At 47.9% G+C, this 14,300-nt stretch overlaps 1 protein-coding gene across 2 annotated transcripts in view; it reads right to left on the bottom strand.

Annotated features, from left to right (window-relative positions):
• Positions 1-4,869, bottom strand: part of SLC2A13 (solute carrier family 2 member 13) — a 153,658-nt gene extending 148,789 nt beyond the window's left edge. The window contains exon 1 of one of the 2 annotated variants that reach the window (XM_068995095.1): positions 4,049-4,869. In XM_068995095.1, coding sequence (XP_068851196.1) covers positions 4,049-4,595 — 547 coding nt within the window. In that variant the 5' untranslated portion in view covers positions 4,596-4,869. The remainder of the gene's footprint in view (positions 1-4,048) is intronic. The other variant, XM_068995088.1, reaches the window with a different exon arrangement.
• Positions 4,870-14,300: the final 9,431 nt, after the last annotated feature.

Below are 14,300 nucleotides of genomic sequence, written 5' to 3'. Positions count from 1 at the left end.
GAAAGACTGGGGTCAAGGAGAAAATAAGGCACCTAACCAGGCAGGTTTGCACTGCAGACTCAGTAACATGCACATAATACTGTAGTCCTAAGTAACTCTGCTCTCATGAGAGCTTGGGTAGTGTGTACATTAAGTAATGCCTAAGCCCCACATTCAGCAAGAAAACAAAACCCTGAAAAGCTCATCATGAATTGAGCACCATTTATTCTGCATGCCAAACAAGACAGGAGTATCTAATAATCCAGCTAATGACTGTACATCAAGACAGAGATCAACTTTGGAGGAGCAAGCTTAATGCTGTCACTTCCTGAACTCTGCTCAAACTGCTTTCCTTCCACAGCTGGTATGTAAGTGTTCTTGAAAAAGTAACCTGAACAGCTTACTACCTTAAACACCATGCAAACACCCACCTACATCAGCTGTAGGCTTAAAACATTCAGTACCCTCAGATGACAGAAGGATAAACTACTCCCATTGCAGACAGGTGAGCTGTTGGCAAATCATGACCAATAGGTTCAGGCAAATTGGGACATTGGACTGATTACAGCCTAAGAAAGAAGTGATTTTGCAAACATGGCTGTTTATTATCATCCTTTCTAGTCTCTACTATGTTTGTCCCAGTGATTACTCTTCTCACTCTTCACCTTCCTTCTCAAGGCAGCAGGTTTTCAGTAGAAATAACTCTCATCTCCTGGTTCTTGCTTTTAGTGTTTCAGTTCTGGCCTGACCTCAGGCTTTGGGACAGACCAAAGATGAGCCAAGTGAAGGGACCCAGCTTTCCTGTCAAGCACACAAACTACAGCAGCCAATACAACACAACAGGCTGAGGCCTTCACCATTATCAGATGCCATAGATCCAAACATGCTTTGTACCAATGACTTTTTGTCCTAGCTAAGCCCATACAAAGTGTTACCAAGCACACGCAATCCAATTTCCCAAACATGTGGATTTTGCCTGCATTTGCTGTAATATCTGTCCAAGTGTTGCATTCCTGAGATCTGGCTCAGACAAATTCCTAAAGAGTCTGGGATACCAGAACTGCTTGGAAATGGGCAGGTGGGAGGGAATAATGGCCATAACCTTGTTCTCAAGCCATTTAGCCTGGAACTGTCATGAACTATGTATTTAGAAATTCAGATCTAAAAAGATCTAAGCTCATGCTGAACATGTTTTCCCTTTTTATGCATTCCCTGTATTTCATATGTACATCAAGGGGAGGACGGAGGGAAAGGGAATGTAACTGTTTCCACCATAAAAATCTATTCAACATTTACAATAAAAAAGGGTTTAGGCTTGTCCTTGAGAGAAAGACTTTGTTTCCAGAAACATCTCTTTCTGTAATGGCTGTATAAAAAAGGAGAGTTTTTCCATTGCAAAACAGCTCTAAGGAAAATGGTAAAAAATGGACAAGACAGACAAATGAGAGATGTTCCTCATTTCAGCATCTATCCTGTGGTTTTCATCCTTGAAAGTTCAACTGTATTCCTTTATAAATCACAGTCACAAGAAAAATAGCCATTTTCTCACACAGACAAAATTAACATTGATCCACCCTGCACCAGCAAGGGCAGAAGGAACATCACCACATCTGCTTTTACAGCACCACAGTACTGCTCATAACACAGTAATTCATTTAGTAAATGCAAGCAAACACATATATCCGGAGCAGATCTCTTGATGGGCAATTTGCAGAGAGCTACAGGAAAGAAACCTAAGAAATGTAGAAAACTACACACAGTTAAGAAGTTTTTACTGGTTTTCAGGTAGGAGAGCATTCGTAACACTACACCCCTGCACACTCACATTTTAGCAGTTCATAATATCACTGAAATGTCACATTAGTGAACAGACTTCTTACACCAACATTAGGAAGTTCTGGCTCACTTTGGGCAGTAAAATGATAATCAGAAGTCTCCAAGAGATGAAAGGGAAGAAAAAAGTTCCACCAATTTCTAATGCCTTGATGAAATTATCCAGGCTCCCTCTGGTGGGAGTTTTAATGTAGAGACTGTTCCAGTTTGCTATATGAGAACAGCTTTGAACCACGACATTTTTTTTCTTTTGTAAAATAAACTGTGTTAGGATTGGACTCTGCAATTCCTGGAGTCTCTTGTCATGCTTCAGCCACAGTAATCTGAGGTAAAGCTTTGTTTCTGGCCCTAAACTACATCACATAAAGAAGAGCAAGCCGTGATTTAAAAAAAAAAAAAAAGATAAAACATCACATTTTTAAAATATAAATTAGTGTCTTTGTGCTCCAAAATCCTCAGAACATTTCTCACTTCAGCTCTCCATAGTCCCAGCAGAACCACCACCTCTGCCCCTGATGTGGACAGAGGCCAAAGAGAGATCACTCTCCCCAGGGCACACAAGAGATCTAGGGCTCCTAGTTTTCTTTTCTGTGGTTTATGTATTGATTATATTAAGTCCCAAGTGTCGTATCTCTCCAACAACTCGAATATCATTTATTTGCACCACAGTAAGACAATTCCAGCATGCCTATGTATCTCTCTACAAAACACACACACACACAGGAGTCAAGCAAGCCCTCCATCCATTTCATTTCTCTACACCCCCTGAAGTTGTCATTGTAACCAGTTACGGTCAAGGAACATGACAAGCTTTACAAACACAAAAAGACATCACATTTGGTATTTTTAGTATCTCCCACTGAATATATGTACCACATATTGCTGTTAAAATTCCTGTTATGCATGCGATCTCATAGTCAAATTCAGTTTTGTCTCCTGAACTTCATGACCAATGTTACCAACATTTTGCAGTCTGAAGTCTTGATTAAACAAAAAACATGCAAAGAGGTAGCATTAAAAAAAAAAAAAAAAATTAGAAGAACCATCCAGCTCGGGTTAGGAAAACCGCAACCTGAAGATGTTGCTGTACAGGAAAGCCAGCATGAGCGCCTACATGGATGGAGTCAATTTTATTTCTGACAGCCCTTATTATGACTCACTAATTTTTCTTCCTTAATAAGGCCGCGATTTGCATCAGAGAAAGTGTGTCTATAACAAGCCTGAGGACTCAGAAAATTATCCAATGGCTAAGAAACATAACTTTGCTACACAGAGGAAAACAAGTTTAGTTCTCAATTTGTCCTTGTGCTTTCAAATAGAAAAGGCTGCAATATTATACCTACTATAGTCCAAGGATTCTGATTAACCTCATACAGCCCATCTTAGATGATGAGTATAATTCAATTACTGCCAGACAGGATGGCAGCTGAAGCTGAAGAGCAATCGAAATTTGGGGGACATTTAGGATATAGTCGGCATAGAAACCAGTCTCATAGGTTAGAGAAAACAGTCCTCATCACCACAAGTTCTTTGGGACAACTATAAAGTTTTACGAGAACCCACTGCTTGCAACCCATATAGGAAGGCAAACAAAGAGCAATAATTCACATTCAGGATGTCATGAATGAAATTCAAAGCCTTCAAGGCAAGCCTTAACTTATTCAGACCAGGGAAATTACTACTTCATTTTGTCCCAGAGGCATTTCTCTAGTGCCCAAGTAAAGCTATGCGAGGAACCAGTAGAGAGGCATTTACAGCTCAGAAAGACGTGCGTGATCTCCTCGCCCCTTACTTCCCAGAACCCCCTCAGATGCAAAGCCTGCGGTGTGCGCTGTTGACACTGACAGACCACCCTGAAGATAAAACTGCAGAAAGGATGCGAGACCGTTTTCCTCGTACAGAAACCAGACAACTCTCCCAGCAACGAGGCAGGACTACACCAGCTCTAAGTAAAATCGAAGAGGGCAAGCACACACACCGTTCCCTTGCACACCGCGCTGCGATGGCCATGGGACCCCGCCCCGGACCTCGCTCAGCCAAGCGTTCCCCTTGCCAGCTCCCCACCCTTGCATGCCCCGGGGCCAGTTCGCCTTCTGCCTCACCGCAAGGGGCTGCGGGCGCGCAGGGACGGGCGACTCCCGGCTCGGTTAAAACTGCCCCGGGGGAGCGCTGACCGCGCCGGGCAAGAGCCGGGTCCCCGCAGAGGAGGGACCCGGCGGGGCGGCGCGGCACTCACCAATGCCCAGCCCCACCACCACGCGTCCCGCCAGCAGCGTCTCCTTGTCGCGGGCGGCGGCCAGCACGCCGGACCCCGCCGTGAAGAGGCCGCTGGCCAGCAGGATGCAGGGCCGCCGGCCACACAGCCCGTTCAGGACGCCGCCGGCCAGGGCGGACAGGGCGGCGGCGCCCACCGTGCTGGAGACGAGAAGCTCCTGCCAGAGCGCGTCCAGGTTGAGTTCCCTTTTGAGGAGGAGCAGCGCCCCCGACACCACGCCGGTGTCGTAGCCGAAGAGGAAGCCCCCCAGAGCGGAGAAGACCGACACCACGTAGACGAAGCCGGGGGTCTCGTCCTGCTGGAACTGACGCCGCGCCGCCCGCTCCAGCTCTCCGCCCGACGCCGCGCTGTTGAGGCTGGAACAGGACTCGGCGGCGATGAGGCTCCGCTCGCCCGCCGCCGCGCCCGAGCCGGCGGACCCGTCCGCCTGTCGCCGCCGCTTCTCGCCCATCAGGTTGCTCAGGCTCCGCAGCGTGTACTCCACATTATCGCTGGCCTTGCGGGACATGGGACGGCCGCGGCAGCTCCCGCCCCGAACGGGGGAGGGCAGGAGGCTGAGGCGGGCGGCTGCCGGGCTACTCAGACTAGGGCGGCGGGGCTGCCGCTGCTGCCGACGCTACCCGTCCTCGGCGCGCCCGCCCGCCCGCCCCTCTCGGGCCGCGCTCAGCTGGATCGCATCGTCCCCCCGCCGCCGGGTGGACTTGAGGGGAAGTTGCCGCCGCTCCCAGCGCCCGGGCGGAGCTGGAGGCGGAGGCGGGCGGGGACAGCGGCGAGCGCGGCCCGGCGGGCGCAGGGGGCGGGCCCCGGGCCGTGCGCGGTACGGGGCAGGCGCGGTCCGGAGCGCCTGCGCATGGAGCGCCGCCGCCGCGCTCCCTCGCAGACCGTACGGGCGGGCGGTGAGGCCGGTGCTGTGTGTTCGGAGCAGGAAGGAAGCCCTGGGCGGGTGGGCGCCACGCAAGCCCGGGGACCGGTCCCCGAGCGCGGGGAACTGTTCCTGCTGGCAGCCCCTGCCTGCATGAGATGGAAGGGGCCGCCGGCCGGGGCTGCCCGCCGGGGCTGCCCGCCAGTCCCACTGCCCAGGTGCGTGGCGCGCTTAAGGATCGTAATTGACTTAATAACTGGATTGTTTCAATGGAGGCAGCGTTCAGCGTCCGCGTTTGTCATTTTCTGAAGTGCTGGGTGACACCGGGTTTGCTGCTGAGCACGGAAGTAGCTGGTTTTCGCTGATGGGGTCTCCCAGCTCTCTTGGTTCAAACTCAGTTGAGGGGACCATTTCAGATCATTAGTGTCGATTGATTGTCCCGACCTCCCCTGCTTTCCCTCTTTCCAGAGTGTTGAACAGGAAAAGCCCTGAGGCTGCACAGCTCCGCGAAGCCCTTTGGCGCTGTGCCTTTGCAGTCGCTGGCTGTCACTGCAGCGGTTCTGAGCGAGCCTGCCCGCCCCCGTCCCTGCCAGCTGCGCGGGGAGCGGTCGCAAGCGCTGCGCTGCTCCCACAGAGCGTGGCAAGAGCACTGGAGCAGGCTACCCAGGAACGACTCGCTCTCTGCGGACGCTGAAAACCCACCTGGGCGTGTTCCCGTGTAACCTGCTCTAGGTAACCCTGTCTTGGCAGGGGGATTGAATGATCTCCAGAGGTCCCTTCCAACCCTAACGGTTCTGTGATTCTGTTACCAAAAAAAGGGGACATTTCCAGCAGTTGTTCAGAGAGGGACAGGTTTCTTACCACGTAGGAGCAGAGTTTGGAGCTTGTTCTCGTGTTTATGCTTGAAGTAGCGCATCGCGTTTTGCTAATTCCACCTTTAAATAGTCTTTTTGGGGATTTTTCACCGGGATGCAGAGCCTGGCGAATCCTGTCAGCAGGAAGAGGTGCCCGGCTTCATGGGGACCCAGGCAACCTTTGCCTCTGGTGCGCATGGAAGGGCCTTCCAGGTGCAATGCAGACCTTGGGGAAAAAGAATGTATCATAATATCACAATATTATCATTTGTACTTCTTGTATATGTATATTGACAGATACATGATAAAACAAAACATGGATAAAACAAAATTTTCCTTCTGACTTGACTGTCTTCTGTAGAGATTCTCATAGCCGGAGACTTTTGATAATTAATTGGATCAGTTGCCAGGCCACACCTTGTGAGCAGAACTAGTCATAACCATGTGATTTTAAAAATCAGAAGAGGGAGCAAAGTCCAACATGGCCAGCTGCACACAGCCTCCTTGGTGACCTCTGCCTCAAAGCAAGCTGTGACATACTAATACTGGTCCAGATAATACCAACTAGATAAAATAGTGAGCTGTAGTTACTAAAATGAGTTATAGTAACAGTATAATAATGTCTCTATAGTTAATTCAGTTAGAGACAGATGTGGCAGTGGATTTCTAAATACAATAGGTCAACTTGCATGTTTGAGCATGGGAGAAGCCTGAACTAGATAATAATTAAATGCATGTTAACATTCAGTTATTTTTAGTCAATATACGGGTAACAGAGTATGACTGGCACAGGCTATTCCTTATTCTGGTAAAGACCAATAGGGGCCAACCCAGTACTAAAGCAAGGAACAGTTCTAGGTTCTAGCATCAGGAATAAAGTTATCATGGAATATGCTGAGTTGGAAGGAACCCACGAGGATAATCAAGTCCAACTCCCAGCCCTGCACAGCACCATTTCCAAGAGTCACCCCATGTGCCTGAGAGCATTGTCCAAACACTTCTTGAACTCTGTCAGGCTGGTGCTGTGACCGTTGTCCTGGGGAGCTGTTCCAGTGCCCAACCACCCTCTGGGGGAAGAACTTTTTCCTAATATCCAACTTAAACCTCCCCCGACACAACTTCAGGCCATTCCCTTGGGTCCTGTCACTGGTCACCACAGAGAAGAGATTGGTTCCTGCCCCTGCTCTTCCGTCAAGAGGAAGTTTAACTGCAATGAGGTCTCCCCTCAGTCTCCTGTTCTCTAGGCTGAACAGACCAAATGACCTCAGTCGTTCCTCATATGGCTTCTCCTCAAGGCCCCTTCACTGTCTTTGTTGCCCTCCTTTGGACGCTCTCTAACAGTTTAATGTGTTTTTTATATTGTGGTGCCCAGAACTGCCCCCAGCACTCGAGGCGAGACTGCCCCAGAGCAGAGCTGGACAATCCCCTCTCTTGCCCAGCTGGTGATGCTGTGCCTGATGCCCACAGGACACAGGTGGTCCTCTGTTACGATCCAGTTTAAACCCAGAAAAGCAAAGAAAGCTAAGTCTCTGTGCATAAACCAGAAAGAACTTAGAAGGTTCAAAATATTGATTTAAACCAAACGAGATTAAATGTTCATGCCAAAAAAATTCATGTATTTTATTTAATAGTAAAAGAGGCAAAGAGAAGGGAAAAGAAAGAAAGAAATGGAAAAGTGGGGGGGGTGACAGGGAGAGGTGACAGGGGTTAGGTAAGCATATCACCTATCTGAAGGTCCCCAGTGATGTGTCGTTGCTCCCCTCCATCTGGTCTGCTGGTGGTGAGGGTCCACCATCACTGCCGTGGTCACGCTGCCACACGCTGCGCCACACTGCCACAAGCCACCACACCACACGCTGTGCCACGCCAAAGAGTGCAGAATCCCATGAATTAATATACACTTTGGGCCAGGTGGGAACACCCACATGTCTCCCCTTGCAGGGCCTAGCTTGACACACTGTCCCTTGCAACACTGAGGGTCTGTTGCATCATCTCTGGTGCTCTGGTGCAGGGTCTGGGGACCCCTTTGAGGGGGGCCCCTGTGATGGGCCATGTCACCCCTTCTGCTGTGGATAAGCTTCCCCCACCCCGGTGAGGATCCCTCAGCTGGGCTCCTCTGCACAGTGGAGGATGGGCAGTCACTGCGCCTCTGACCAGAGGCTTTTCCCAGATACCCAAAGCCTCTCCTCCCTCCACCCATTGGTTCGAGGGTCTGTTCAAGCCTGGCAGCTGATAGCCCTGGGGCTGTGGTCCTCATCTTGGAGGTGTTAAGCCTGTGCTCAGTGAATGTCCCCAGCCCTGAGTTGTTACTTTATCTTATCTTCATCAGCGAGCAGTGTAAGGCCTCAGTCAGGGCCCCATTCAGGGTGCAGTGGTCTCCTCTGCAACTTTTGTAATACAGTTTAAGAAAATGTTTAAGTCATAAATGATAATATTTCAGTCTCTGACACCCTCCTGGCTGCCAGGGCACTGCTGAGTCAGGTTCAACTTTCCACTGACCAGGACCCCCAGGTCCCTTTCCATGGCACTGCTTTCCAGCCTCTCATTCCCCAGTCTGTCCATACATCCAGGGATGGCCTGGATGTTCCAGGTACAGAATCTGGCACTTTCCCTGGTTGAACTACTGAATGCTGGACATTTTGTCCAGAAGGATACTATGAGAGACAGTATCAAAAGCTTTACTGAAATCCAAAAATATTACATCACCTGGTGTTACAGCGGGGATTACTGTAACACGCATATATCAAACCAGGAGTCCCGTGGAAAAAGAAATATCTATGGACAGATTCTTGATAGATGTTTCAGAGATGTTTATTTCTCCAGCCGCATGGCCGGGGCTCAGCTCAGGAACTCCGCAGTCACGGGACCCCGGGACCTTTTGCTCATCCCGGGGAACACAAACCAACCAATGGGGAACGAGGCTGACAGGGGCAGGGAAACCCCGTGTCTCTCCCCCCCAGGGCCCCTCCCCCAGGGCCCCATGGCAGGGTGAGGGACCCCAACATCTCCCCCGTTTTATTTTAATAAAATGAGAATGAAAACAACTGGATAAACATAACAAGAACAGTTTCAAAACAAAACAAGCCACTCTCCTGAGTCTTTAAATGTCCAAACAGATTCTCTGGAACATCTTACGGCTGACAGAAGGGAGACAGAACTTTCTGAACATGCTTTGTGGGGAAACTGAGGCAGGATAGGGCTTGATTTCTTCCCTCCCCCTTTTCATCCCCCCATTGGCATTGAAGAGGAATTGTAAGGAAATGGAACTGTATAAGGAAGCCATGGGGTGAAAAACGGATTAGGAATAAACTGGGGATAGGGTAAACTTAGGAAAGGGTTCATATTGGGTATAGGGTAAAAGGGGAAATTAGGCTGCGGGTAGGGAAATTGCTGGGATGGATATTGTTTATAATTTTGTGCATAACGGCTGCCTTTGACAGGAATACCCCCAGGCCCAGTAACATTCGCTGCTTGTAAACCCTTCTTTCCTTGCACTATATCAAATTGTACAGCTTCTCCATCTCCTACACTTTGCAGGTAATTTTTAGGGTTATTCCTTTTAATGGCAGTTCTATGGATGAATAAGTCTTCTCCTGTATCATCTCGTGTTATAAATCCATAGTTGTTTTTGACATTGTACCATTTCACAGTTCCTGTGATTTTCGTGGCTACAACGTCTCCTATCACTTGCTTGCGTGTTCGTCGTGGGTGCCGGTCTCGCGTGGCTGCTGCCTCGCCGACTCCGACGTCTCGGCCGGGCCCCCGCGTTGCGGCCGCTCTGCGCTCTCTGCACGGCCCCGCTCCGGCGCGTGTCTGGGCTCTACGCGGCCCCGCGCTGCCATCGCCGCTGGCTCCGTGGCCTGTGAGTGGTTCTGCTCCGCAGACTCCACGCTGCTTTGAGAGCGGCCCCGTTTCGGCTCGGCGCTGCGCTGCGCGGCTTCTCGTGTCGCTGTGGAAACCGCCGCTTCTCCCTCCACAGGGCTCTCTGAGCCAGTCGCTCAGAGCGGCCTGCCACGCCGAGCCCCGGTTCCTGGCTGCTCGTGGCCCACGGCACCCGCGGCGCCTGCGGCGTCGCTCCCTCACTCGCGGCCGGGTGGCCGGGGACCCCAAGACAGGGATGGGGTCCGCGATAAGGCGCGCGCTCCCGAGGGGGCCGGGCGCATCCAGCGCAGGCACTTCCGCTGGCACGGCTGCAGTCATGCGCTCCCGGGATGGCGGCCGCGCGGTCTCGGCCACGGGAGAAGTATGATCTTCTGCTTTAGGGGTAATGGGACCATACAAATGCTCTTCAAGAGCGTCCCTGATTATAAGATATGCACGGAAAGCTTCGCTTTGATCCCATACCTTATCCCAGATCTCGTTCCAGAAACACCCCTCACAAGATTCAGGAGGTTCGATATCAAAAAGTAAGTCTCGGGAAATATAGGGGAACCTTTTGAAAAGCCACATAAAGAAGTGTTCTACATCTCCCGGTTGCATTACTTTTTTGTTTTGTTGTTCAAGGATTCCTTTTACTTCTAGATACATTTTTTTCTGTGGCTCAGAGAGCCCCATTTCCCACGATTCTTCCATAGTCCAGAGAGAATATCCAAACCAAGATGAGAAGAGAGAGGCCTAGAGTTGTTTTTTACTCACGAATTTCCTCAGGGATCGGTGTCTTGCCCGCATTCTTCCACCAGTTGTTACAGCGGGGATTACTGTAACACGCATATATCAAACCAGGAGTCCCGTGGAAAAAGAAATATCTATGGACAGATTCTTGATAGATGTTTCAGAGATGTTTATTTCTCCAGCCGCATGGCCGGGGCTCAGCTCAGGAACTCCGCAGTCACGGGACCCCGGGACCTTTTGCTCATCCCGGGGAACACAAACCAACCAATGGGGAACGAGGCTGACAGGGGCAGGGAAACCCCGTGTCTCTCCCCCCCAGGGCCCCTCCCCCAGGGCCCCATGGCAGGGTGAGGGACCCCAACAACCTGGCTTCCCTTGGTCAAATAGGTGGGTTACCAGGAGCTGTCCCCTCAGGTCCAGCAGCTCTCCATGAGCAGATTTCTACAGCACCAGCAGGAGAGAAGCTGTAATCTTCCAGAAGTCTCCAGACTTGCCTGACAAACACAACACTCACTAGTTTTTATATGTAACCCCCAAATAAAAATGTGGGACACAGTGCATGAAACAAAAAGCATTCACACCAAATCCCTAGCCAGCTAGAAGGAATGCTTTTACAGAATAGTGTCACAACAGCTGGCTGTCACAAAAACAACCTGTCTTTTCAACAGCCATCTCAGATGCTGGAGGCATTCTGTATGTTGCAGTTAATAGAGACTCGAGAGAGCTAACAAAAAGCTTTTATTTTTTCCATTGATGGCCCAACACAATCACAGACATAATTTCTCATCAGATCATGCTGTCAAGCTTATCTCTTAAAAGGATTCCCTGAAGAAACGCAACAAAAAGTTCAGCGCTGAGATGCACTATACTGAAAACTGACTTCCTGAAAAAGATGGAGATTTGTTTGGTTTGTAGATTTTCATTATTGTGATCATCTCTCCACAGTACTGGATTTCATGATAAAAGCTGGCTTATAAACGATTTCACATTAATGCAAAATGCAGTAGGTATGATTAGTAATCTAAGACAGGGCGTCAGATCCAAAGAAGGATTTGAGTGGATTTTAGGTATGACATTACACTTTCAAGAGATTGAATGTTTAATTGAAACACTGTTTAGATTCACAGCACTTTCTCATTCTCTCCTTCAAGGTGTGTTCGCACAATTGTTTGCCAGGATGTTGTGAACTAGATCAAAGAACTGGTCTAGCTTTAAAAAACTAAAATTTTTGTGTTTCACAGAGAGCAGAAATAATCATAGGATTTTACTGCTTTTATGTTGTTGATACATAACATGGCATACATCAGAAAATGTCTTCCAGAAAATTACTGAGCACTTTGTACATGTGCCCAGAATTCTGCCAGACCAGAACAGGAGAGTAAGCTCCTGTCTTTGCTGACACTCAGAAGTGGGTGGATGAGTGCTGAAATCTCCTGGGGACTTCAGACCAGCCGAAATTCACAGAGAGATGCTGTAGACGTGTTGGTGTAACAGTCTGATGGTCAACAGCCTCACCCAGTTAGTGTGAGGCTAGATTTGCTTCAGCCCAGGTAGACTGAAATCTCTTTCTCACCTCTCAAGAGGACTGTATGTTCAATAGGGAAAAGATGGATTCTTAAAGGAAATTGGGTTGATATGCAGGCAAGAATGTAAGAGCCGTGGAGCTAGACAGACGGTGAGGCAGAAAAGGATGTTATTCTGTGGAAAAAGAAGGTCAGCCTTATTATTGAGGGTTACATTCTTTACATAAAACTGGTTGCACTAAAAAAAAAGGGAGTAATACAACAAGCAAATCCTCAAATCACGAATTTTTCCCATCTCAGCTGGGGCTGTGGGGTTGGGCATGAGGGCTTTAGCCTCATGTGGGTTTCAGCAATACAGTGTCCAACCCCTTGTGTTTTTAAGCTCATAAACTCATCTCATTTGTTACTGTTTTGATGCCTTAAACTCTGATACTCTGATATCCTTTGATAATCAATTATTTTGCCACAGTATTTTGGCTAACAGTTACTATGTGAGTTGAGAAATACCACTGTCCTGGGCTGAGGTAAATCACCTAGCTGAATATGCAAAAAAAGATCAGCAAATGCAGTTTATAACAGCAGCTTATATAATGTCTGAAACCTTGGAAAAGCAATTATAGTCATGACAGAACCTTTTTTTACAAATTAAGTTTACTTGCAGGTCTCAAGGTTCAGAAATCTTTTCTGTACACAGATTTTTACATTATCAGTGTGCCATGGTGGGGTACAACTTTTTATGAAAAGTATTTCTTCCTGCTGAGAAGACACAAACCCCGACCCATGACCACGCCAGTTTGTTGAGTTTGCAGATATGTATGGGTAATATAAAGTTGTGACTGTAAGGAATTCTCTAAAAGAGAAAAACAGAATCTGAAAATAGGAATTTAGAAACTATTTGAAATAAGCAGTGTATTGCCATCAAACTTCCTTTTATTCCAAAGGTCATCCTATTACAATGTTGTTTGGTCTCTTTGGAAAGAAGACACTTTCAGATATATTCTTTAGTTTTCTGGTCCCCATATAATATTCCTTCTCCAGCCATTTTCTTTGTCTTGACAGAGTCATTCATTTATCTGAATGTGCCTATCTCTGAGCTCTCAATACAGTTTTAGTTATTTCTAATCCTTCCAGTGTTTGATTTCGGTTCTCCTTTATATGTACAGATCCTGATTAGATCCTACTCCAATATCTCAACAAAAGTCACCTCTCATATACACAACCTCTCCTTGATTGGATGCTGCTATATAGTACTCTTATTCCAGAGTGTCCTGGTCTGCAGTGAGACTTTTAGCCTATTACTTACCTTCTGCTGCAGTTGTCTGAAGTTGTAAACTGGGACATCACTATTGACCTCCATGTAAAATCCTTTTGAAATGAAAGTAGCATCAGAATTTATTGATAGGGAATGTACTGGCACCATGCCTTTAATCCTACTGGTCAAGTGTTAAGAGATAAATTGCTTAAAAAGTAGGAAGAGTTACAGTCTTAGCACTGGAGAAGGGTGTGGATGATGGTGATGGCAGAAAGAAGCTGACAAACTGTGAGATGAAGCATTCCTTGCCTGACAGGCAGACTGGAAGCAGTACAGCTAAGGTTTCTAAGACATAACATCACAGGCAGTTTCAATCCCATTACTAATGGTTACTAATGTAACCATTTGAGCTCACATTTTGCATAATTTGACTCTCATTCTATATATATGAATTCCAGCAAACCCACTTCAGTCCTATTGAAAATGCAATTGTAAGAAACACATTTTTTGAAGTTAAATTTTTCTCTCTATTTTTAAAATCTACAACTTTTTTATGCTCTAGAGCAGGGACTCAGTTTTTGGCAGGAGAACAGTTCCTTTCTGGCTTTCCTTTGGCTGTCAAAATGAAGATCTAACAAGATTTGACTGAAACAGACTCTGGTAGAGTCAGCAGCAACATATGTGAAAACGTGCTGCTAAATCCAGTGTGCCCCAATGGCTGCATCTGCAGCCATGAAATAGAGAGTTGTGCCCTGACCTCTGTGCAGGAGTGAGGGTCAGGCAACACATTTAAGTGCATTGTTCTAAATTCAGGGCCCAGCACATGCTAAAAGCCAGTGGCAGTGCAAAATGGGGAGCAGGGGGGGAATGAAGACTTTTATTATTGCACCATTTGGATTTTTTACATTTGTGTACTTGCAAAGATGCTTTTCCAGGTGACAGTCCTTATGAAGTCCTTATTACCCTTAAAAGTTATAATCAGTCGGTTACAACATCTGGCAGCACGAAAATAAAGGACTTGGCACAACACTACCCATGAGATTCCAGGGATACCAGGGATGCTCTTCATACACTGTATCTTCAAACAAATGTATGCCAATGCAGAGCTGTT

The sequence above is a fragment of the Aphelocoma coerulescens genome, chromosome 1A (genome assembly GCF_041296385.1).
Source record: "Aphelocoma coerulescens isolate FSJ_1873_10779 chromosome 1A, UR_Acoe_1.0, whole genome shotgun sequence".
In the NCBI taxonomy this organism is placed as follows: domain Eukaryota; kingdom Metazoa; phylum Chordata; class Aves; order Passeriformes; family Corvidae; genus Aphelocoma; species Aphelocoma coerulescens.
The sequence above is the reverse complement of the archived record's forward strand: the minus strand, read 5'-3'. Positions and strand labels throughout refer to the sequence as shown.